This window comes from Aptenodytes patagonicus, chromosome 6 (genome assembly GCF_965638725.1).
Source record: "Aptenodytes patagonicus chromosome 6, bAptPat1.pri.cur, whole genome shotgun sequence".
Taxonomy (NCBI): Eukaryota; Metazoa; Chordata; class Aves; order Sphenisciformes; family Spheniscidae; genus Aptenodytes; species Aptenodytes patagonicus.
The window spans coordinates 29,801,659-29,826,598 of NC_134954.1; the positions used below are offsets into that span (position 1 = coordinate 29,801,659).

Consider the following 24,940-nt stretch of genomic DNA (forward strand, 5'->3'; position numbering starts at 1 on the left):
TTGTTTTAAACCAGACAGCCGCTTTGTCATGAGAATAGGATCCAAAAATTGAGTCAGTGATTCCGAGGCTATAGCCGGTTTCTAGAAAAGCAAACAGGATTATGGAATAAAGGAAGGCTTCACCATCCTCCCTTTGTTACCATTTGCTGAGTCAGAACACCAAAACTCTGCCAAACGCACTCAAAATGCACAGCCCCCTGCCAAGTCCTGGAGGACGGGGGGCAATTTGGCTGCTTTCTCCCTTTCAAGCATGTTAAACAAGAAGGTATCCTCATCAGCTCTAAAACGCCCATCCCCATTTGTAAGGAAGAGACCCAATATTTATCAGAGAACGTTCCCATGCAGTGAAGGATGCAGCTAGGAAACGGTCAACATTGTAGCCTCTGTGTAGAGGCTCTGCTTCAAAAGCTCCTAACAGAAACAACTGTGCAGCAAAGAGGCTGCGTATTTTTATAGCACACATTCAGCTTGAGCTATATTGCTCCAAATGGTGCCTGACATAGAGGAAAAGAAGTATGTCTGGCCGCACACCCACAAAGTGAGTGATTTCACACATCAAATAGTAAAGAATGTGCCTGAATTTCTGACAAAATCTGCCAGTGTCTCAAATTCAACTCAAAACTCTTACACCACTGTCTGAGGTTTAAGCAAAAGTCCTTCTTTTTGCTATACTCTGGCCCACTGAGCAGGGAGGGCAAGCATTGCTGGCTTATGTACGCGTACACCCCCCCGCCAGTGCATTATGAAAAAACACCTCTGCAGCTATTCACTGCACCAGCCCAAAGGCTTAGTGAAACAAAGGGAAACGAATTTGGCACAGCAGCGCCTGAAACACACAGACCCTGTTTCAAATCTGTCAGGACAAGCAGTCTTGCAACAGCAGCTCTGTGTGCCACCCCATGTACACTACTGCAGCTCTGCTAAATGCAGTCAGATATGACAGTCTGAGACAGACATGCTCAGCAGCATCCCGTCCTCTTCCCATTTTAGGTGTCTTGAATCGCCTAATTCTGTTGCTTAGATTTTTTTTTTTTAATTCAAATGCTGTCTCATGAAGATCAGAGTTCAACCACAATCCAGGTCCTATCGAAAGGTAACTCAGTAGGTTCACTAGGACATCTCAAAGCTCCACTGCGGTCACTTTGAACATCCCTCCTTTAAAAGCTGGTTAAATATAATAAACTCGCCTTGCGTTGCATGACCTGCCTCCCCGGGAGCCAAGAGACCTTCAGAAAAGCTCTAGCACCACAACAGCTGTGTACACCAGAGCACTAAATGCCCCTGCCTTCCTCTCACTCTCAGGTTGGATAGCTCTTCACAAGACACATACAGCTGCTGCCTTCAGTCATCCATGCAATGCCTTTGCCTACTTTGCCTAGCTTATTTAAGTGCTCAGCTACGAGCACATCTCCCCAAGACAGGTTCCACTAGCACATGAGAATGGCACTCATTCAAGCTGATACTCTTTACAAGAAATATTAAAGGCAGGAAACAGTGTTTGTATTAAAATGCTGTGCTAGGGCAGCCTTCAAAACCTTCAACTCCATGGCTGTTAATAAATTAGCACTTTCTCTCAGCTGACCAGTTCACATTTCATTAAGCAGTAAAGATGTCTCTCTCTAACACCCACTGTACAGGTAAAACCCTTTCCCTAGGACATGTGTCAGGCTTATCTGAGAACTCTGTTTTATTGACATTTGTCAAAACAATGCAAACGTGCAAGAAAGTTAATTCCATAAAATCACATTGCTTAAGTGCCATCTTCATATAAAAAAATCAAACATTTCTTTTTCACATTTATAAAAACAGTGCAGCTGGCTTGTACCATAAAGATGCATGCCATGGCCAGGGCCCTGTGCCCAGCTCTGCACCAGGAAGGGCTCCTTTGCTGGATAATTGCCCACCATGGACACTAACCATGATGACAGCCTCCCCACTAAAAGATCTGCAACAAGGCGTACTTGTTCATGATCCTCTAGTGACATGCACCTTCTCAGTTACCAACAGAATAGTTACAGCACATTTCTGAGAAAGCGGCAGTGATTAGAAATCCTAAAGCAGACAGACAGTCCAATCCATGCTGAGGCTGGGCGTCAGGTCCACATCAAGTGTGTTCAGGGAGGATGGCTGCAAAGTCTTAATCAGAACTGTTTTCAGTATATCGCTGCCTGTTCCCAGATCTCTGTAACAAAATAGAGGAGCAAATTTTACTCCCAACACTAGCAAAGAAAAAGCAACTCAAAGACTAAAGAAAAGAGAAAAAAAACAACTTTCTAACAGTTTGAAACATGCAATGGCAGAAAAGCATGATAAGGGCTTGTCTCCGGCTCCTAAAACACTTCTACTTGGGAAGAGAAAGACACTACAAAGTAAGTATTATTTGAAGTTTCACTCGATTCTCTTCAGCAAAAAGTGAGACAGGTAAGTACAGACATTAATACACACAGTCCCTTTGAAAGAGCAGCTGTTCAAATAAGTTTTTACGTCAGATTATGTACAATATGCCTATCTGCCTTTACAGACAGACACAGATGTCCCTGACAAATCCAAGAGAACACCTGCAGAGAACAAGGGAGGTGCTGAGTACACAGGGAACCAATTCAAATTGAAAAGAGGTTTTTGACTGCAAAATAAGAACTAAAACCAAATGCAAAGCTCTTGGGATAATGTCCACTGAACAGCCTCCTACTTCTTCCACTTCTGCCTAGGCTGTGCATACAAACATGGGACAATTCTTCTAGATAGAAAAGAATCAAGAGAAACAGGCCCTCTACTCACCCTTCCTTTCCTTTTGCTGTACAGGAACACAATGCTATCCTGCTGCCTGCTTGGAGCCTACCGCAGGAGGGACAAGGCTATCCAGCTGCTGACGGTTCCCTGTCTGAACCAGCCATTCATAGAATTTGTTTTCTACCAGCATCTGGAACTGTTTCCTCTGATCCCTGAAACCAAAAGAAGATCAGCAGGGAAGTGTGTAAAGGTCACATTTATTTATAGTATTACACTTTTAAACCTCACCTTCACTACCAAAACAAGCCTCCATATATATCAGCTAAGAGCTGGGCTTGGTTCATGAACTGCCTGTACCAGGAAGAGGTTTTTACCAAGTGAACAGGACTACAATGAACCCCAAAAGCAGAACTCATCATGCAAACTCCCCAATCCCACTAGCACAGCAACCCTGCTCCACAGGGCGGCCTCTGCTTTACTCTTAGAGAACAGATTAAAAACTGTCTGAAAAGCGAGAAAAAGAAGATTAGTAACCAGCATTTAAGCACTGAAGCCACAGAATTCTGTTCTGACAGCATCTGAGAGGATGGAGATCAGGAAAAAAAAAACCGTGCATATAAACAACACCCCTCAGATAATTCCCAGTACTGGTAAATAACTTCTGGGGTGTTTTTGGTAAGACCAGCAATAACAGGGTATACCACTAAGCTCAGGCTCTCTGGCACTGGTCAGATGTCCGAGAGCAGTGCAGGCTCACGGCAGTATTTCTCCAGAATAGCATCCCAGCCATCTGGGATCAGCTCAGCTCCACAATTTCTTAAGCCAAAGGTGGCATGAGTAGAGTAGCTCCTGCTGCACTTTTTTTTCCTATGAGCTTATGCAATTCCTTTCAGAACCCACATAAAAAATGAACGTTTTCAATACCCTGTGGAGATTTTATGTGTTTTTGCTTTGAACTCATTCCTAATTTGATCTGCTGATCCCATCCTGTACTGGGAAAAGCAGCAAACCAGCCCTATTCATTTTTGTGCCACTCGGTTTCAGAGAGGTTCAGTGTACCCAGACCCTTTTTTCAAGTTAAAGGCTCTTCTTTGTACTATCGCTTCCATTTGAGACATTCCCCAGAAAGCAGGGTTCTAAGACAGAAACTAACCTAAATTCCTCCCCAGTGAATGTGAACACCAAGGCAGTCACTTCTTTCTTCTCCTAGGGTTTTATCTTCTCCAAGTGTTTTTTATATACCTTGATCTGCTACTGACCCTGAAAGACTTTCTGTCTGATATGCTCGGAAAATGAATAAACAGGATTTTATGCTTTTGCAAGTTGTTCCTCAAGCTGTCTTATTGGTCCTGTCTTAGGGGTTTTTACTTTCAGCCTGGCAGGATTTACATTCTTCTTTTGCCGCACTTTCCTCATTCAGACAACTTCAACTTCTTGAAAGATGTCTTCTTATTTCTAACATTCTCTTTCACCTCCCCATTCAAGCATGGCAGCTTTTTTCTTTCTACAAGTCTGATATCCTGTTTGTTCTAAGCTTCCTAGTTGTCTCCCTAGTTGTTTCCCTGCCTGCAGAAGACAGAGACATTTTACACTGTCAGCTGCCCAGTTTCTTTTCAGCAAGCTTCTAAACTTGGCAGAGTGTTCCCCCTTTTATGAAATAAGCCACTCCAGCACTGAGCTCTTGCCTCTTGTGACTGCTGTAAAGGATGTTAAATCTAAGCACATCATCCGTATTACCTCACATTTCTTTAACAGTAAGATTTTGACAGGCCTAACACCTTCACAAAACCCTGGGGTGAGAAGCAGCAGCCCTGGGAGAACAATGGCTGGAGGGGGAAGAAGAACCTTAGATGAGGTTGATAGACACAACGGATGACTCTAGCACAAGGGCTGAAGTTATAACTTTCATCTCTGCTGCCCTTCAGGACTCAAGGACTGAGAGTTTTGAAGGTTTTTACACCTCTGTCACCGCCACTACTGCTCAGCCACCCTCCACCTGTAGCAAAATCCTGCCCCAGAATCCTTTCTCCCTCCCAGTCTAGAGCTCTTTCAAACTGTAGGCTCCTCCACGCTCGGCACAGAGGCACCTGGATTTCAAAAAGGAACAAGGGAAGCAGAGGCTGCTCCTCCAAAACAATGAATGATCAAATCGACTAGAACTCCTTGGCTTGGTATGATGGGAAGTGTGGACAGTTTGACCCAAGAGGTGGTTTTCATATTCTGTGTTCCCCACAGGATAAAACCCTCCGAGATCACTACTTATCAGCACCCAGTTACACGCCCGTTATGAGTCATTGACTGAGCACAGAACAGAAAGAAAATCTATACAGCTCAAGTGCAGCTTAGGGAACAAAAGTTGTTCTCATCTCTTCAAGCCTTTACAATTGAATATCTGGGTTTCTATCCCCATTCTGTATTTGCAAAGGAAGCCAGGTCCTTCAGGTTGCTGCATCAAAACAGTTCACAAAAAGATAAAAGCAGCTAAACTGAAGTTGGCGGAGATTTGTACCCTTGCCTGATCTGGCTGGCTGCAGAAGAAAGCACATTGACAAAGGAAACAAGGTGAACTTTTTCAGAACTCTGCAACAGGTGCTGAGAAAGCAAACAGACATGCATCAGTACATAAGATGGGCTAGGATAGGCGTAGCTAGCATAGTAAAAGCTGGGCAGAGGATTCGATGTGATCTGATAAAAAGGACTTTAAAAGCTACTGTCCACGAGGTGATCTACTGTAATGGTCCACATGCACATTCTTAGCTCACCTCAGCAACAGATGGGACAGTATTTTAAAGCTTCGACCTCAATGTAAAGGTTGGGCTAAGAGTGACCACCAATCAGCTGCAGAGCAATAATTAGTTGAGCTGCTGTTCAGGGTACGTGCCCAGATCTCACCCACGGCAGCACGCGACACTGGAAGCAGAACAGAGACAGCAGAGAGACAGTACCCAGCGTGAGATAAGTCATAAACCCTTACTGCCAGGGTGGATCCCTCACCTCAGCCCTCAACAGTATCTAGGCATGTTTTTTCTTGAGTATCACAAGCTAGGAAAATGCAATCATGACACAGCACCTCCTTCAGAGTTACGACTGTGAGCATTATTCCTCTCACTATATTAATAGCAAAGACCAGGATCCCAAGATTGCTGTAGAAATGGCATGCGAGACATGGCTCATGCAAATCAATCCATTATTAAAGCATTTTTGTTGAACCACATCAGATGAATCTTCTGTTTGTATGGCTGAGCTGAGCTTTAACGCAGCTCACATGTTCCTGTTCGGATACAGCACTCACTTGGTCAGGCCCGCCTCCTTCACAGTTTTCTGCCAGATCTGTACCTTCTGCTCTCGCTGACTCACTGCCTTCTGATACACGTGGGGAAGCCCACCCGGCGTCTCCGTAGTGTCTCCTTCCATCTCAAAAGGAATCACAAAGGTGTAGAAGTCTGAGGGCGGCAGGAGGCGGAAGACACTTGTGTCGCCGCTCTCCTTGCACACCAGCATGGGGCTGTCCCAGTAGTTTGGCAGAGTGGCCAAGCCCACCTGAGCCATGTGGTCTTCAAGCATTGGATAATGGGTGTGGAAAGGGGCAAAGCTGACTGCTTGGTTCCCCGAGAGGATGAGAGGCTGGGTAGGCGTGAGAATGTAAAAAGTACAGCCAGCGGTGGAAGAAAGGCACAAACGATGGCAAACCACAATGACCTTGACATTGTCACAGCTGTGGACGTGAACAGACGCCTGCACAGGGCCAAGGACAAAAGTGCTGTTCCGGCACTTCTCAATGGTCACAGATCTGCGAAAGAACAAGAGAGCAAGGACACAGTGAGCAGAAAAGAGCAAAACCAGGACTTTTTCACTGCTTAGTCCATCTAACAAGAACTTAGCACTTGAACAAACTTGCTGGAAAGACATCTAGCTGTGTCCCAGGAGAACAAAAACTCACCGGAGAGGAGAGAGGAGATAAATGAAGGACTCGTTGCAGCGATGAATTCTTATGTGAGCCCCCACCAGAGTGTCCGAGCTCTTGGCCAGTGTCTGCTTGTATACCTGGCTCATTATTACCATGGGGAACACCTCAGGCACCACACGAGTATTGCAGGCAATCTTTGCTCTCCTGGTTGTTCCTTCAACTGCAAAATAAAGTTAACCAACACATTTAAAATGAAAAAAAAAAAAAAAGCACAAAAAGGCTATACATGGTTCCTAAAGAGACACAGACATGATGGTTCACTCTCCACATCACTCAACAATCCCTCAAGAAAATAATCAGCCCAAAACTTCAAGGACGGTACCATCAAACTGCGTCACTTCATGCACCAGTCATACCATCCACCGATGCCTACTGGGCAGGTCAGCAGTACGTAGCAGTCAGAAGCTCCAGAAGTCGGGGCACATTGAAAGATCAAAAACACTTCAGGATTATTCAGGGGCAGCCAAAGCCTCCCACAAGCTACAGACAGCCCTGACGTAGGCACCTCCATTTCCAGAAGTCTGTTCCTGAACACAAGACTTAGCTTGGCAGGAAGATCCTTAGGGCAAGTTTTATGTTGAAAGTGGGAACTGTACGTTTTAAGACAGTGAAATGCTCCGTCTACAGTACAATCCTTGAGCAACCTCACTGTCCTACCTAACGCGCTGCCATTCTTATGATTGTGCAGTCACAGGAAACAAAACACTGATCCGAATTTTTTTCTCCTAAGGTGGAAGGTGCCTTGGCTCCACTGTCATGTCCCTGCAGGCGAGGGGCTGCAATTCAAGGCAAGGAAACCTAGATCAGTAATCAGCTTTGCCACAAACACATCACATTATCTATTCTCTGTGTTCAGCCGTACTTGAATAATGAGGATAGTGATAGTGACCTCACTCAGAGGGGCTTTTGAAAATAAAGTCATTAATGCTTGCTCACGAAAGTGACCCAAGGACCGGAAAAATATGCACAGATGTCATGCAGCACCCTCTAGTCCCCCTCTAAGCTGTCATTTTCCCCATCTCCACTGACAGTAGGACAAAAAGGAGGCAAACCCCCACCCCACTGCCAGATCCCTGGTCAGCAAGGGAAGCTGAGACGGGAAAGTTATTTCTAAAAATAAAGGCAAGGCCTGTAGCTACCTTGCTGTGCCCATGCGAGTTTCTTTCCAGACTTGAGGCAGGCAGTCATTCCAAAAGGGTTTGTCGTCAGGCAAGACCGCAGCCAGCTCTCTAGCTTGGGGAAAGAGAAGGCTTTGGAGACCTTTGAGTAGCCATTCTGCCTGTGACAGGGCTGCCAGAGGGCAAGCTCGTGCAGAGGATGGACCGTCCTGGATTTGTTCACGGTCCCTTCAATAAGAAAGCTGAGGGCACAGACGGCTTCGTAGGACACCAAGCTACTGTGGGTGGAATGGGAGGAGGCAGTGAGCTGCTCCGGCTCCAGCAGCAGTTCCAGCATATCCGAGAGGTGGCCCTGCACGAAGGCGCGGTGGTCCTGATCGTTCCAGTTCTTAGCGGGCAGAAAAACACAGAAGAACGAGGTGAGTTCTCACAGAGCTGACAAGCTCCACCAACAGTATACAATGCATCCTTGCTTACACTTGTTCTAAAAGAGGGAAAGCAAGTCAACTGTGGTGCTCTCTCCTGCTCACTGCTTCTGATGCTCTGCTCTTCCAAAACACAGAAAGGAAACCGGACTCATCAGCAACCTCTCCCCAAAAAGAAAAAAACATTTTATTCTAACCCCAAGTACCAAATATTTCATTCTAGAAAGCAGAAGCAGACTCTCCTACAATGCTTCCCACACAACTTCAGCCAGCTGCTGCTGGCAATTGAAGGTAGGAAACAAATCAATAACTGACAGTCAAGGTCTTGCAACTGCTCTATTGGAAAATCGCTGCATCTGTTCCAGACCTTCAGATATGATTAAGTGCCGCCTTCTGAGGTGCTGCGGGGAAAAAGCAGAGGGTCATTTCTTCATACCGAGCCGACCAATAAACCAGACGACCTCTGAAAGAATCATTAGTTCAAATTCTAAAGGGCTGCATATCGAAAAAAAAGCAGAAGACTGGAATTATGGCAGACATTAATAAAGACAACCTTTGCTGGCCTGCAAACTGCAGAACAAGCAACACACAGCTGTGATTACACATTGGCCTGACCACCCGTGAGGGCTGTAACCAAAAGGGCGTAACAAGCAGCTGCGAGCGTCTTGTCTAGCGGCTGGAGATCCCTGCCCTGTGACAGAAACCCTCTTGCACCGGACAAGCCTCGCTACGCCATTTCAAAAGGGGGCACGATTCACATCAGGCATCACTGAAGCTGGGGGAATGTCTCCCGATCACACAGGGAAAAGTAACACCAGTGGAAACAGCCCCAGTCCCATCGGGACCAAAACCTCTGGGAGGGGTGCCATAGCAGCCAAGACGCATCTCCTCCTGTCCAGAGTTTTATGTAACAGCTACAGTTAAAAGAAAACATCAGCTTTTAAATAACACTGGATGCTCCATGGCCACCCAACTCACAGCCCTGTACCGGTTCCTCTCATTTCTTTTTTCATTTGTTCAATCTTTCAGTATAAAGTTACCCAGTGCCTATTTTTAATTATTTCAGCTTGTTCCAAGCTACATTTCACTAGCTCGTACAGCTCACAACATCATAGCTGTGACAGAAATCCACTGAGGTTTGCAGCTGGCCTTTATAATGACGTTGCCAATCTGTAATTCACTCTCAAGTACAGAGCTGCCCACAAGCTGCGCCCGATACATCCAACTCACTTCGCTTCTTTCAAAATACTTGATAGCATTTTAAAAGGAAACGTTAGCATTTCCACATGGTTGCTCTACAGCTGACCAACCAACTCCCCTCTCTGAAATACAACTTAACGCTAGGGACCATCCTGGGATCCCAACACTCTACAGCGGATCACATGAAAGCAGCCTCCAACATGAGAAAAGCTTCCCGTTTGACTAAGAATTGCCAAGACTCTGAGAGAACTTTCACAGTTGGTCTCAGACTCTAGGGAATTCCCGTGGACAACTTTTGCTAGTAAAGCTGCAGAGAACACACCAACTTCATTTCGTTTACTATTGAGCGAAGTATCTCCAATTTGACTCTAGCTTAGACTTTACCACAGGGACGGTTACACCCTCCCAGGAACAAACCAGCCACTTTTCAGCCCACCTCAAGGAAGGACTTTGCAGCTTCCCACACAGCCGCGCAAGGAGAATCCTACAGCCACGAATACCTTATTCTCGCTGGTGGATTTTCCAGTCAGGCACGGAGACTTGGTCCTGGGGCTGGGCCATTCCTCCCCGATCAGAGACGTTCGCAGAGAGACCTTGTTCACCTGCTGGACGTACAGGAACAGCAGGAACTGCAGAGTGTCTGCCGACAGCTAGCCGAGAGGGGAGAAAAACAGGCGTTAGGATGGGCTGGGCTCTCCCCACGCCCGCCCGGCCCGGGATGGGGCTCCTGCCTTGCTCCGCTCCCGCTCCAGCTCGTCGGCGCTGGCGCAGGCCGCCTCGGCCTCGGCCCACTCGAGGCGGCGCGGCGGGTCCCGCCGGAGGAGGCTGTGGAAGAGCTCGAAGTAGAGCCAGGCCAGGCCGCGGCCCAGCTGCAGCTTCCCGCAAGCGATGTGCCGCCAGCGGGGCCACGACAGCCGCGGGAAGCAGCCCTCGGCCGCCCGCGCCCGGGCGTACGCCGCCATCTTCCGCAGGTAGTGGGGACCGAGGCGGGCGGGCGGCGGGACGGGCAGGGCCCCCACCAGGAACGGCTCCGTCTTCACCCACAGCCGCACTGGGGCCGGGGCGGGGGCCGCCGCCGCCTCCATGGCGACTGCCGCCGCCGCCCGCTTCCGGTGCCCGCCGAGGCGCCGCGCAGAGCGGCGGCCGCGCAGACCAACGAGACGGCCCTTCCCTCACACCGTGGAGGACTCCGCCTGGGCCGGGCAGGTCCGCCCCCTCCCCGAGGAGCCGGTTTCGATTGGCTGATCGAGCCAGCGCGGAGGCGGGAATAAACGACGCGCCCTCTGACTGGCTGCCGCCGGGCCAGCTTGTACTTCCGTGCGGCCTGGAGCGGCGATAGGACAGGGCGCGGCGTGACGCCCTGAGCCTTGATTGGACCGGCGAGTTCAGAGCCGACGTTCTGGCAGGCGATTGGCCAGCGGCGTCGAGCCGGTGGTGAAGTGTGCGCAGCCGATAGGCCGGCGGCACGCAGCGCGCGTGGCTGCGCTGTGCTCCCATTGGCCGGCGGCTGTCGCCGGGCTCCGCTTCGCGTCTAATGGTGGCCGGGCCGGGGCCGGCGGCTGCGGCGCTGCGGACCCGCCCGGAGAGCGCCGCCCCCCCACCCCGCCGCCCCCCGGGCAGGCCCGGCCGCTGCGCCATGGCCCCCGGCTGGCTCGGCCGCCTCTGCCTCCTGCTGCTCTGCCTCTGCGGGGAGGCCGCCGCCGGGTGAGTGCGCCGGGCCGGGCCGCGCCGCGCCGCGCCGCGCCGCGCCGCCGGCCCGTGTCCCCTCGCCCCAGCGCCGGGCCTGCCCCCCCGGGCTCGACGGCCGCGGCGCTGATGGGGCCTCGCTCCCTTCCCCTCTCTCTCCCTTCCCCCCCGGCAGGAGGGACTTCTACAAGATCCTGGGGGTGTCCCGCGGCGCCTCCATCAAGGACATCAAGAAGGCCTACCGGAAACTGGCGCTGCAGCTCCATCCCGACAGGAACCCCGACGACCCCCGGGCGCAAGAGAAGTTCCAGGACCTGGGGGCTGCCTACGAGGTGAGGCCGGGGGCCGCGGGCTCCCCCCTGCACCGCACCCGTGCTGCTGAGCGGCAGCGCTGCCTGCGGTGTGGGGCAGGGTGTAGCTGCCTGGTGTGGCTGCTGGGAAAGGAGAGGGGTGAAGCTGTGCAGCCTGTTGTAAGGAACTCGGGGAGCCTGAAGTCCTCCCAGCCCTTCTCGGACTGTGGAGGGTGGTTGGGGTTCGTAGCAAAACATGCTGAGAGCATGAAGCTGAGCTTGGCCAACAAGTTGTCTCATGAAGCTTCATCCTGTAACACTCAGGGGAGCGAGAAAGCAGGGCTTCTGTGAAACGTAAAGGCCCTTCTATAAGGTGCAGGTGCAATCCCTCCTCCCCTATTACTATATTGAATTTCAGACATTCTACCAAATAAAAAACAAAGGTAGAGAGGCTGTCAGGCTGATTAGAGAGCTCCTTTTGTTGGAGGACAATAAAAGACCTTCATTCGCTTAGCCAGGAGAAAGTGAAGGCAGCAAGTTAAAGTTATTTGGTATTTATTAATAATTCTTTGAGGAAGAAATAGAGTTGTATCAGCTATAAGTATTGGTACAGGAGCAAGTATGTGTACGTATAGGGCCTGGCTGTGAGTAAGTCTGAGCTGATAGGAGATGAAAGGTGGTCGGCTTGCCTTTTAGAAGGCATTAAGGTGGGAAAAATAAGTATTAAGTCACATATGCATGAGGATTCCTGTTGTTTCCATGATAATATAGTAGTATACAAATGCTTTCTGACACTAATAGTACAGTGCATTATATAAATTGCATATAGATTATTTTATTAGCCAAATGTTTAAAGTCAAAGCCTACTTTCTCTGCTGTATACATACATGTTAATGCAATTTAGGCAGGGGGGTGGGATCTGTTTCTTCAATGTTCTCTGTCCTTTTTGTCTCCCTTTTGTCACTGTTGGTTTCCATCTGCTCCTGCTGTCCCCCGAGGAAGATGGTGTTGACCAGCAGGAATTCGTAGCAGCGGTTCCACCAGGAGCTTGCCCGCACTGGTGGGCTGTTTGGGTGGGAGGTTTGTGTCCTCTCTGAGGAGTCGAGCTTCAGAAGGAAAGGGTTTGTGTTCCCACTGCAGTCCTGTGGTGCCGCTCAGCCTGCAGCTGTAGCGTGGCTCCTGCTTCCATCCCTGATGCTCCTCTGCTCTTCAGATATGCAAACATAAAATGAATGAGGAAGTGAGAGAAACAGCTTGAATGCATTTCTCTTTGGTCAGAAAAAAAAACACATTAACTTTATTTTTGTATCAGAGCTGGGACCTCTTTTTAGTTCAGACTTACCTATTCTTAAATAAATTGGCTGAACTCTCACAGGGAAACCAGTGAATGTAAAGAATTTTTTTGTGGAAAAAAGTATTTATTACCTGTCACTTGCAGCATCAGAAGATTGATGCATGTGGTTTACTTCGAAGCTGTGATTTTGTTGTTTCTGTGAGTTGGGATCTTGTCACATTTGACAGTACTTTATGCACGGGAAGCACTTTACCTCTTCCCCAAGTCCCCATTTATTTGGGTCTTTACCATAGTAACAGTTGAGAGTACTTTTTCTGTTAAAAACGTTGGGGAGAAAATGGTTGTAAAATCAAATCAGCAGGGGATATGGTGGCAGGAGTAGCTGAATATTAACTTTTATGAGCGGTGACTGAGTTTGCCTCCTCCTAGACAGGGTATTATTGAAGCACGCCAATGTTCTTCTTCAACATAAAGTGTGGAGTTCTAGTGTTAGCAATATGAATGCAACATGCTCTCGCTGGGTGCTGGTAAAAATTAAATTAGGAAACCTCCCCTCAAAGTCTTCATTTGTGTGCCTCTTGCTGAAGAGAGATGCATCAGAATATTGAAATCCAGTATTGACATACATAGTTTTTAAAATAGGTTTGGAAGAAGTTACATTTTGATGTCCTGCAAGGTCTTTGTCTCTTTGCTTAGCCAGTACAGCTTGCAAATCCTTCTGCTAAACTAGCTATGAGATGCAGTGTGTTGATTTGATTGTTTTGGGCAAAAGTGAGCTGGAATTATGTTTCCCTTATAATCTAAATCAGGATGCTTTTTTCCATAAAGCAACAGCCTCTGTTAGCAGGGTCTAACCCTGTGCCGCTGCTCAGGGTTTGGCTGGCTGACTATAGCAAAGTCTTCAAAAAAATTGTACAGAAAGTAGGTTAATTAAACTACTCAGTCTCCTTCATTTTAACAGCCTAAGTGATTTCCACCCTGCAGCTGTGTGTTCTGAACACAGTTGTTTCAATTAGACAGGAGGCTGATCCCGTGTGAGGGAACTGAGACTCCTCTATGTATAGTCATTAGTCTCTGGATGGTTTGGGGTTGGAGTTTCCATGAGGTTTTTTTTCCTAAGCTTATCCACTGTAGTTGCTTTCCTTTCGAGACAACCTAACATAACAAACAAGAACTCTCTTCGCAGTACTTGAAATTGTGTTCTTGGAGTTGTGTTCTTCAATAGCCTGCAGAAAGAAGGAAAATGAATGGAAAGGCAAATATTTTGTGTTCTTAATTCCTTTCTTATTGCTTGTGGTATTGTCAGTACTGTGCAGTACTCTACCGGAAGAATTTTGCTCTGACACCAACAGATCACAAAATGGAAAGCTTATGCCAGTTTTAAGAAATTGTGTTTTAACGCAAAATCTGAAGTGGCAAAGGGAGAATCAAACTCTTACTTATTAGATGAAGCTAGTAAAGTCACTGTTGGGTTGGTTTTTTTTCCCCTGTTGCTAACATTTATCATTGGTTACAATTTCAGGCCGGTTTTCATTGTTTAGCCAGTTTCTCCACCTGTTTAGTTGCTTCTCCACCTGTTTCCATTCCTCTCTAGCCTTCTGAAAGCTAACCTGCCAATTTTAATCTTCCCAAATACGATCAACAAGGGAGGAAGGGGAAGGAAGACTAAATGTGACTGGAAACTTCTGCACCTCTGCTGGAGGAAAAAGCAAAGATCAATACTTGGAATTAAAATTGAAGCTTTACAGTCTTGAAAGTCATGTGTGTTGGCATGCGTTACTCTGCCTCAGTAGTGAAGTTACTTCTAATTTTTGCTGCCCTTAGGAATGAGGGCCAGCATCCAAACTGTTGCGGAGTCACCATATTTGGCAAGTTCAGCTTGGTAGGCAAACTTGCCATCATTGCTAATTTGTTACAAAATAGTAGCCGGAGAAATACACATTCTGTGTGCTTGAAGAACAAACTGAGAAACAGAGGTGGTATTATGTGATTTTTTTTTTTTTCAGTGTGTCCTGCTTTGTAGCAACTGATTTGAATTATTCCTTCTGATTCCTTTTTAATCCTTAAGATAAACTCAGTATTGTTTATATTTTCTGTGTTGCTTCTGCTGTTTTAATAAACTAACTGTACTTTTTATGGGTTTAGCTGATAAATGTTTAACTTGTCTAGTCCAGCGCAATAAGCAAGTTCTAGCCAGTGCTTCTGTAATGTAAAGTATTGCTGCTTGTCCCCCAGTGAAGAGTACTGGTGAGATTCCTCTGAGCTGTGTTTAAATAACCCAGTTTAGCTGTGGGTGAATGTCTTGTTGGCTTGCATCCCTTTGCCAGGTGCTGTCGGATGAGGAGAAGAGGAAGCAGTACGATGCGTATGGTGAGGAGGGATTGAAGGATGGGCACCAGAGCTCCCACGGAGACATCTTCTCACAGTAAGGGGATTTTGCCACTTCAGGCAGTTGGTACTCTAATTTTGTGATGCTCATGCACATGTTTGACAAGGGCAAATTCTATGTTAAGGTCTCTTACCCAGTCAGGAGGCACTGATCTGAAGTGACAGTTGAGAATTTGAAGAAATAAATTTACAGTGGACACCCCATGGTGCAGTTTTCAGTTGTCTGTCTTGCATCAGTCCTTGCTTCAAGAGCAGTGAGTAGGAACCAGCGGTGTCTTCCCACATGGGCAGCTCTTGCTCACTTGGCAAGCTGCATTGCCAATGTGGGTGATTTGTAAGGTGCTGCAGCTGCATTAAACATGTAGGAACTTTCTTGTGTTATCTGATGTGTGAGTGATGTTTAACCTGTTGTGACAGATCATGTGTGCACTTTGGAGGTCACTTTTTCTTTTGCAAAGTAATGCTGTAGTGACACTACATTTCAGAGCAACTGTAGAATTTGGATCATTAAAATCTGAAGGCACTTGCATGTTGCTCAGGCAGAACCCAATTTTCTGTTTGTTTAAGGCCCCTTTGGTTTTGCTAGGCACAAACTCACTAAAACAGTTCCTGAAGTTGCTCATCTCATGTAATCCTTCTGGGTGAGAACTCACACCATGTGCTGGTCTGTCTTGAGGAAAAATATGCAGGCTTGTTAGGAAGCTTTTTCTCATCCCCCTTGTCCTCAAACTACTGAAAACCAACCTGCTAGCATTGACTTGCAGTGCCAGAGGTGGAGCGCTACTCAGAGTTTGCACCTTGTGGTGATGGTAGCTTAGCAGCAGTGCAGTACAGAGAGGACTTCCCTTAGGCAGTGGTCAGATTTTGTGGTGTTCCTGCTCCAAAACTTGTTTTCTTTAGTACAGAAAACTCTTCCAAAGTGACTGCTTTGTTTGAAGGCATTAGCTTGTGTCCTGAAAGAGCAAAAAGAGGTATCAGGATTTACTATGGTGCTTTTGTACTGTGAGGAGGCTGTTCTCTAGGGGGCTAGAAGCATTTGCCAAGCAGCACATTGCTGCTGCCTTGGGTGGCTCTCTTCAAAGCCTTGTTTGATCAGAATTCCTTCCCAAACTAATTGATGTGCTTTACTCCAGCTTCTTTGGGGACTTTGGATTCATGTTTGGAGGTAACCCTCGCCAACAAGACAGGAACATTCCCCGAGGAAGCGACATCATCGTGGACCTGGAGGTTACATTGGAGGAGGTGTATTCGGGAAACTTTGTAGAAGTAAGTTTGACTGTTTGCCTGTCGGTCTCTCCAGTGTTTTCTCAGGTTGAGATGCCTGGCCTCTGCTCACAATATCTTCTCACAAATAATAGAACTAAAGTAGATGCTCATTTTCTCGGTATCTGGCAGTGACAATGGAGGATGTTGTAATGCTATTTGCTAGTAGCTAACTGAAGAAACAATACATTTATTCATCTTTGCCATCTGGCAATTTCTTTATAAAGGGGTGCTTCTTGTGATAATAGAATGTTTATTGGCTGTCAGTGACTAGCTGTAACTTTTTTATTGTAGTAGCCTAGTTGGGAAGGTGTAATTAATGATATTTGAGGGCCCGCTCATAAGCCTCAAATTCATTTTGCAATCTTGCAAAACCACGTTGAGGATTTTTCATAGCCTCTTTATATGGCCAAACATGTCACTGCAAATTTCTGGATTACATACTTGCAAAATGTATGGTGCCTTTTAATTTTTTTTTGTTTAAGCAAGCTACATTTCTGGTGCTGACAATCCCTGCTATTCTGCATGTTAGAATTTGCATTGATTGAGTTTGTGTTGTGAGTGTCTGGGTAAATGGGGAACTCCAAATAATTTTGCCCATTGTGTGGGACAAGGAAGCTGTCATAACCAGAGCATGAGGTGTTTCATCCTAGTGTTACCTTTCCTGTTTAGAAAGGTGTGCAGGAAAAAGAAAGGAAATGGTAATAGTGGTGTCAGAGAGAGTTGTTCTGGTATTCAGTGTGTGATCAGCAAGGTGAAAACTGTTGTCAGAATGTTCTGCTGAGGCCATTTGGAGCTACTGTGGAGGCAGCACACAAAAGCAAATTATCTTCAGGCTGTTTGAGAAATCCAGACCCTTGTGGAGACCCAGGAGTGCTGGCCTGTGTGCTGGTATCAACCTCTTCCTCTTCCATGCAGGTTGTCAGGAACAAGCCAGTGGCAAGACAGGCACCTGGCAAACGGAAATGCAATTGCCGGCAGGAGATGAGGACCACCCAGTTGGGTCCTGGGCGTTTCCAGATGACTCAAGAAGTTGTTTGTGATGAATGTCCAAATGTCAAGTGAGTTTTATGCTCTTTACTGCTATATGGATGTTTATTCAAAACCTGCCACTAGATGGAGGAAAGTACCTGTATGATCAGTAAGACCTGGAGAATTTGGAAAAACTTAACACGGGCTTCTCATTTCTAAGGAGCCAGTCTTCATTCTTACGGTAGAGATGGCCCGCTCTAATAGATGTAGAGCTCCCCAATTTTCTCTTTCAGGCTCTTGCTCCTTGAACAATCAGTCATACTACAGTGGAAGTTCCACAACTAAATCTGAATAAACAAAGTCAGGGAAGCCCACTGTTTCCAGCTGGGAACAGTTGGACATGTGGTGTAGTCACACATCCAGATGCTGACTGTGCATTTAGAAGCTTAACTCTACCTTCTCTACTAGATGAGTATCACCACACAAGAAAGGCAGCACTCGCCCTCCAGTTTTAGATGTGAGCAAGGAGAGAGTATGCATTAACCTGGGGGGGTGTTCTCATTAGGCCAGTAACATAAGTAGGTGCTACCACCTACTGCTGAAAACTTAGTGCTTGCTTGCTCTTCCCCTTTGCAGGCTTGTGAATGAGGAGCGAACACTAGAAGTGGAGATAGAGCCAGGCGTGAGGGATGGTATGGAGTATCCCTTCATTGGTGAAGGTATGTATATGGGCACTGCCCTGCTGCTCAGCTTTGACTTGTTCCTTTTCCATGATGTGAAGCTGGTCTTCATGGCAGTGAAAGTGTTCAAGCCCCGCTTTGGGTAACTGATCAGCACATATGGTTTTAAGTGCTGTGTCCTCTGCGTGCTGCTGAAATCAAGGAGTGTACTCTGCTAAGTCTGGATAACACTCTGAGTTCTACCGCCTTTGCTGGTACTGGGGGCACACGTGCACGCGCACACACACACACACGCTCTAAATCTGATGTTTCAGATAACTTTGAGTAGGAGCATCTGTTCCAGGCTTGAGTATGTGAGGGAATCCCCTCTGCCTGAGGAGATTAAGTCCTTCAACAAGTAAAGGACATCATTAACATGCAGGCAAGTCTTTCAGAACAGCAGAGAGGTATGAGCTCATTGAGGCAATACTCAGAAAGTCCTAGGCTCTTTAATAACAGATATGTGTAAGCAGGGTTTTAGTCATGTAAAGGTCTACTAGTTGTTTTCCTTTAACATGTGAGCTGCCCATCTTTATTGTGTTTAATATGCTGCTTGTTTCTTCAGTTGTTACTAACTAGCTCCTTTAAACAGAGCTTTTCTTTCTTTTTCACAGGTGAACCCCATGTGGATGGGGAGCCGGGTGATTTGCGCTTCCGAATAAAAGTTCTTAAGTAAGTAACTGGCCTAGTTAGACCACTCTTTCTGGTTGGAAGCTTGCGAGCAATTTTCTGGCTAGTGTTGCCTGCTTGGCTAGCCTGTAGCTTGCCCTTCAGTGGAGTTGGTGCAGCCAGGGGTCTGGTACTCAGGGCTATGCGGTATGTTCAACCCTGATGATGCTAGAGTAGCTGGATTCACCACTGTTAAGATGCTGCAGTAATTCCACTTTTAATCTCGTTTGGCTTGAATTCTTGCATGCATTAGTAGCTCCTGCATGAATTGTATGAAATACGTCCTTTTTCCATAAACATATTATCTCCCTATTGTAAGGAAGTGCACTACGAAGAAAATTGCTGTGTGAGTCACAACTTCTTGACACGCCTCACCACTCATTGCCCTAGAAATAGAAAGGTTATTTAGTATTACATACCTCGCACAGGAAAATGAAGCTAAATTTCATTCATTCTTCACTTCCGCTCTGATTTGTGAATTCTCCAAACTCACAAATAGAGGGGAGGAAGCTAGAGGATCTATCTTCCCTATGGGGAAGGAGAAAAGTTGCAATGTCTTTTATTTCCACAGGCACCCAGTCTTTGAAAGAAGAGGCGATGACTTGTATACAAATGTGACAATCTCACTGGTCGAGGCACTTACGGGCTTTGAAATGGATATCACTCACTTGGATGGGCATAAGGTGAGGCAATGGTTTGCTTTCTTGCTGTGTGCAAGCAAAATTTAACTGCAGGTCTCCTGTGCTGAGGGTTAGTTTGCTCGGGGTCTGTGCAGCTGCTGGTTGTATACAGTATCCCCTCTGCAAGAGCCTTCCAGACCAATTCCCATGGAGCCAAAACAAACTCTGTACAAGGGGTGCACAGTGTGGGTCTTGGTTCCAGGCGGTCACAGCCGTTACTGCATGTGCTCTCTTGGGTGCTGTTAGTTCTGGCATGTGTCCCAGCACTAATACTGCATGGACCCCTTGAACATCACTGACTTTGGCAAGGAGTCAGTATCGATTGAAGCTTTCCAGTGGGTTGGAAAGGGCATTGGAGTATTGGGGTACACACACAGAACATTACTAATGTTCTGAAATTTCTTTTGTCTCTAGGTTCACATTGCTCGGGATAAAATTACAAAACCCGGGGCCAAACTGTGGAAGAAAGGAGAAGGTCTTCCAAATTTTGATAACAATAATATCAAAGGCTCGCTAATAGTAACATTTGATGTGGAGTTCCCCAAAGAGCAACTGACAAATGAACAGCGGGAAGGTGCGTGTTTTAAAGCTCTGTCATGGCAGCAGGCTGCACAGACCTCTCACCAAAGCTGATAAGAAGTTGGCACAACTGAACCAGTGGCCTGTAGCGGTCAGGAGGGGCTCTCCTTTCCCTGTGCCCCTTGTACAACATAACACAGTTGGCCGATGCCCTGTGATTAACCTCCATTTCCCTTTGAAGCAAGTGAGCTTGGCTGCTGCAGTTGTAGGGAGCCAGATTAGGTTGGGATGTGCCACTGCTGGGATGTAGCACTTGGCAAGTTTGCAGGTACTTTGTTTTGTAGCTGGCCATCTGTCTGAACTGAAAGACTTGCTGGGCTTAGCCTCTGTCTGCTTTGTCTCTGCTGGAATGGGATCACAAACGGTTTTCCAGCCCCTGCTTCTACTTTTTTGGAGGCCAGACTTGTGAAAATCCCTCTACTGTCAAGGGTAGAGAGTGTCATGCAGCATCAGAAGGATTGTTCCTCTCTACATCTCCTTCTACCCGAAGTGCTTTGTGACCCTATAGGGAAGAAGGGTGCAATGCAGATATTTCGTAGGAGAGATCTGCTTCTCAGCTTCAGTGCTCAAATGGAAACCTGATGAACCGTGTAGAAATCCTAAAATTGACAGGAGGGTAAATACTATACTCCTAGCTGGAAATTCCTCTTTGCTTCTGCAGCTTCTGTGGTAGGTTCTGCTGTTCTGCGCAAGGCATCAGAGTAGGCATCAAGGGCCCCATCCTCTGCTACAGGGCAAAGAAGTTCCTGGCATGTACCAGTGCAGCTCTTCAGAAAATTCCCATCCCCAGAACTTCTTCCTGCTGGTTGGGGCTATCATACTTTCTTCTTCTGAAGGTGCCCTTTTAGTGGATTCTGGCAGCTGTCCTGGTAGAATGAGGCAAATGCGCAGCTTCCTTGGACTCTTCAAGCTTGTAGAGGAAAGCCAAGCCCTGGGTGGGCTTTTCTCAGCCCTGCGGCATTTACTGCTGCATTGATGACACTGTGCTAGCTACCACTTGGAGCCCAGTTGGTAGCTCCAGCTCCAGGATTGACTGATGGTCTGTGGCTCTTTCTGCAGCTGTTTGGGCTGTGAGGTGTGTGCCTCCGGGCTGTGCTTTGAGTGAACCTGTTTTGTGTTTTGACCCCTGTGCTTTCCTGCTTGTTGCAAGTGTGTTGTGTCCAGTGAGGGCTGCAGAGCACAGTGACCGCATCAGTGTGAAGTCTCATTCCAGGCTCTGCTGCCCTTCTTGAAGCTTTGTGAGGTGACAGCACCTCTCTAACAAGTGTGAGGTTTTTCCAGCTGTTGCTCTTGGCAGTTTGTGAAGAGACTGGGCAAAAAGCAGTGACAGAAGCCTCCGTGTTTGTCAAAATTGCTTGCACGCCTTTACGGATATCCTGGGAAGAGAGAGGTCATGGTACTGGCATGAGTGTGTTCAGGCATGGGGCCTTTGGGTGTTTCGCTCCCTCCTTAAAGCAATTCCACGCTTCCCAGGGGAAGGTGACTGGGTAGGCAGTCAGATGCATTTCTGTGTGCTAGAATATCTCCAAACATCTAGTGATTTAAGAAGTTTTATGAGGGAATAGGTCTATTCATGTTGTGTGGCAGCAGTTCAGTGTACACATTCAAAGGAAGACTGTAGGCTTCAGAATTCAAAACATCCTTTTTCTCTTATTGTTGGCGGTGGTCCTAACTTCTTATCTCATAACCATATGTACAGCTCCTGGGGCAGTCAAGATACTCTGACTCCAAGAGCACCACTCTGGTCAGTCTAAGCTTTAGAGTCAGAGAAATAATATGCTTTCTTTCCCACCAGCGTGACATCAGGGAATTTATTGCCTGTTGATCAGAGGTTACTTTCTCTTTGACATATCTCTCGTTCATCTCTACTGACACTTGTTTATTGTCTGTTTTTGGAGCTTTGGATCCCATGCTTTAACTCTGGAGTGCTCAGAGAGCAACAGCAGGCAGCAAAGTGCCCAGGTTGTGTTGTAACCTGTCACCTGTTGGTGGTGTCAGAAAAATCTCAAAGTTGGCTCCAGTAAAAAATGCCTGAGGTGCAGTAGCACCAAATGCCAGGATTCCTGGCTGGAATTCCTGATTGAACATCAGGTATGTGTAGAAATATCCTGTGCACTAATGAGGATATCCTTCAGGCCAGCAAGCAGCTGCCTGGAGCTAGCTAGCAGGAAACAAGGTACAGGAATGGTGCTAATCCCACTTTTTTCAGGATTACTGGAGCACACCTTTCTCCAGTTATGTCCTTTCTTTCAAAGAACTACACATCCAGGAGGCACATCCTCTTACCCATCAACCAGGAAGTGGCTTTGAGGCTCCTTTGGCTGTGGAGGGGAAGTGAACTCACCTTGCACTCCCCTGGAGAATGACCTGTCCTTAATGGTCATATACAGCGAGCTCCTGTATAGGGGCTTGCTTTGCCTTGCTGTTGAGGGCGTTTCTGAATGTAGAAAAGAGTTCAGGATTCTCTGGGCAGCAAGCAAAGAGGCATGAGTAGTTCTTGCCTGGCAGAGAGCTGTCTCAGTTCCAGTTATTACTTCCAGGACAGTTTTCCAGTATTTTAAGAAGGCTACTGTAACCCTTATGCATTAAATCGCTGGTCTTAAAGGACAGTATTTGTGGCCAGAATGATTTAAGGGTAGACAAGCAGGACAAGGTTTGCAGGGAGACATACTCTCTTAGCTGGATTTCCTGACGAAGGACTTGCATGCCTGAAAGCTTGGGATTTTTTTTCTATATAAGCAAACTGGTTGATTTAATTACTGATCCTCCCTCTCCCTGCCTATGTACCTCACTTTAAGTTAACAACTACTGCGGTATTTTCTAGGTAGCCTAATCTGACCTGTTGTACAAACATGTAAAGCATCCAGCCCCCCTTCACCACAACTCTGGCTTCAGTGGAGCAGCAGAGCAAGCTGATCTAAGGCAGGACTGCAATCCTACCTTCTGGCGCATTGAGGTGCAAGCCAGCTGCTTGTGTGCTTTGGTGCAAGACTGATGCCGTTTTGGGGATGTCCAACAGCAGAATTATAGCAGTTTAGCGTAATTTTTTATTATTATCTGAAAGTTACCCATGGTGTGGGGAGTCTTCTCTGTTTTGGGTCCTGACAGCCCCTCCTCAGGCTCAATGGTTTCTGGTGCTGGTCAGAGCAGAGATGCTGCCATGCCCTGAGGGGCCCCGTGGCCAGGGCAGTGGGAGTGTGGCTTTAAAGAGGGAGTCCCCTCTAAATATCTCTGGAAAAACAGTGTGACACATCTGTTCTTGCCAGTCTGCTTCCTCTGTTTTGTGTGGACTTGCCCTTTAAGTAGCAGTGAAGACCTGCCAGTCTTTCTGAAGGTGCTGACCCCAGTAGATGAGCTATTATGGTTTTAAGGGCTGACTCACTCTTCTTTTATCCTGCTCTGGTAAGAATTTGATACTGACAGGACCTCAGAGTAGTCAGTTCTTTGAAATGTTTTGTGAATGGGCTTTCAGGGGTGGGAAAGATGGTATTTGAAGTCTTCTATACCCCTTTGTGAAACAGTGGGTTTCAAAAAAACTTAAGATTTTTCAGGCCTTCAGTAGGATACTTAAGCCCACAGATAACAAGTTTGCTTCTCATACTTGCCTTCAGGGACTACTTCTAGTGGACAGTAGTGTCTCCAGGCACCACATACCAGTGTGAAAACCTCTGCTTTTTAATTACTCATGTGGGTTTCTGTAGCTGGCAAGTCCAGAAGGGCTCAAATGTAGCCCTCCTGAGCTTGCTGCTAGCAGATTTCTCTTGGGCTGTAGAGGGAGCCTGGGGAGATGAGCTTGACAAATTAGGCTCTGGAAATACTCAGAAAATTGTTTGTTGTTGTATTTATACTTAAGATGACAAAATTATTGTCAACTTCAACAGCAAAGCAGCTCTAGGAGCCAGCTTTATCCCTTACAGAGCTGTGAGGATCTTGAGGTTGGGTGCTGGGCTTTGAGTTTGTAGCAGAGGAGACTTTCTCCCTGGAACCACTGGCCTTGTGTGGTCCCAAGAGTGCATGAAAGCAGTGTTATGGCATCACTAATCTCAAACTGTTTCTCCTTGTAGGAATGCTGAAGGAGCAGGGTTAAAGCTGTTGCACCAGTGGGTTTGGGGGGATTTTTCTTTTTTTTTTTTAATGATGCTCTTAGAGTACCAGTATTTGCATTATTTGGATATGTGGGCTCAGCCTTGAAAGGCTGGTGCTGCGGGGCCTATAAGCCAGATGTGTAAATGCAGCAGGAACAGCAAATGCAGAGTCTTCCTCCTGTTTGTGCTGTGCAGTAATGCTTTCCTTTCTCTTGCAGGTCTCAAACAGTTGTTGAAACAAGGATCGGTGCAGAAGGTGTACAATGGATTGCAGGGATATTGATGTGTGGAAAAATTGGACTTAACTGAAAATGAAAAGTCAGATTTGTTCACAGTCTTTTCTCCTGCCCACTGTAGAATGGAAAAGAGGGAGGGTGGGGCAATTCTTGAGGTATATATAATTTTTTTCCTTTGTAAATGGTGGAAGTGCTCAGACAAGTTGGGGGAAATACTACCCTTTTCAGGACATAACTGGTGCTGCCTATCATGTTCCACGTCCTGGAACAACAAAGAGACTCCTTGAGCAGAAAAAAGTGGGGAAAGGAGTTTTAAATTCCATGCAGATTGGAATTTCTGGTTTTTAAATATATTTTGATGTGACTTTTCTTGACCATCTCAACAAATTTTCGTAGTTTCTCCTGCTTTTATGTCCTTCGTGTCAGTTTCTTCTGAGTTTCTGTTGTTTTGGTTTTTTTAATCCCAGCCCTTCTTGCCCTTTCCCTCTGAGTCCAGAGTGTGGTATTCCTTCAGAGTTTGTGTTTCTGGGGCAGGAGTACAGGTGCTGTTGGGAGTGGACTGGCAGGAGAGCCTTTATGGGCTATGTTAGGCCCCACATATGGTTGGGAAAGCAGGGGAAAAGAGTCTCTTAAGAGAGT

At 46.8% G+C, this 24,940-nt stretch overlaps 2 protein-coding genes across 4 annotated transcripts; one reads left to right on the forward strand and one right to left on the reverse strand.

The window, feature by feature from the left end:
- Positions 1 to 7: 7 nt before the first annotated feature.
- Positions 8 to 10,525, reverse strand: TBCCD1 (TBCC domain containing 1). Of its 3 annotated transcripts, none has more exons than XM_076341783.1 (7): positions 10,172 to 10,525; positions 9,941 to 10,090; positions 7,837 to 8,203; positions 6,671 to 6,857; positions 6,023 to 6,520; positions 2,779 to 2,942; positions 8 to 81 (listed from the first exon to the last, which is right to left on the reverse strand). In XM_076341783.1, exons 1-6 carry the CDS (start codon positions 10,523 to 10,525, stop codon positions 2,813 to 2,815), a joined length of 1,686 nt encoding a protein of 561 aa, XP_076197898.1. In that variant the 3' UTR covers positions 8 to 81; positions 2,779 to 2,812. The 3 variants fall into 3 exon arrangements, 2 of the variants coding, with proteins under 2 accessions (XP_076197898.1, XP_076197897.1); XM_076341782.1 differs by lacking the exon at positions 8 to 81 and adding an exon at positions 2,096 to 2,182; XR_012995640.1 differs by lacking the exon at positions 8 to 81 and adding an exon at positions 5,493 to 5,640 and having other exon boundaries at positions 2,877 to 2,942.
- Positions 10,526 to 11,057: 532 nt separating this feature from the next.
- DNAJB11 (DnaJ heat shock protein family (Hsp40) member B11) lies at positions 11,058 to 24,712 on the forward strand. Its single transcript, XM_076341786.1, has 10 exons — positions 11,058 to 11,144; positions 11,302 to 11,458; positions 15,038 to 15,135; positions 16,232 to 16,364; positions 17,280 to 17,422; positions 17,970 to 18,052; positions 18,667 to 18,724; positions 19,293 to 19,404; positions 19,816 to 19,975; positions 24,284 to 24,712. The coding sequence occupies exons 1-10, from the start codon at positions 11,077 to 11,079 to the stop codon at positions 24,346 to 24,348; spliced, it is 1,077 nt and encodes a 358-aa protein (XP_076197901.1). The 5' UTR covers positions 11,058 to 11,076; the 3' UTR covers positions 24,349 to 24,712.
- Positions 24,713 to 24,940: the final 228 nt, after the last annotated feature.

Coding starts and splice junctions, on each gene's coding strand:
- TBCCD1 (XM_076341783.1), bottom strand. CDS start 10,525: ATGGAGGCGGCGGCGGCCCCCGCCCCGGCCCCAGTGCGGCTGTGGGTG. Junction 6,858..7,836: donor ACTCGCATGGGCACAGCAAG/GTAGCTACAGGC, acceptor TTTATTTTGCAG/TTGAAGGAACAACCAGGAGA. Junction 6,521..6,670: donor TATCTCCTCTCTCCTCTCCG/GTGAGTTTTTGT, acceptor GTTCTTTCGCAG/ATCTGTGACCATTGAGAAGT.
- DNAJB11 (XM_076341786.1), top strand. CDS start 11,077: ATGGCCCCCGGCTGGCTCGGCCGCCTCTGCCTCCTGCTGCTCTGCCTC. Junction 17,423..17,969: donor GATGAATGTCCAAATGTCAA/GTGAGTTTTATG, acceptor TCCCCTTTGCAG/GCTTGTGAATGAGGAGCGAA. Junction 19,976..24,283: donor GACAAATGAACAGCGGGAAG/GTGCGTGTTTTA, acceptor TTTCTCTTGCAG/GTCTCAAACAGTTGTTGAAA.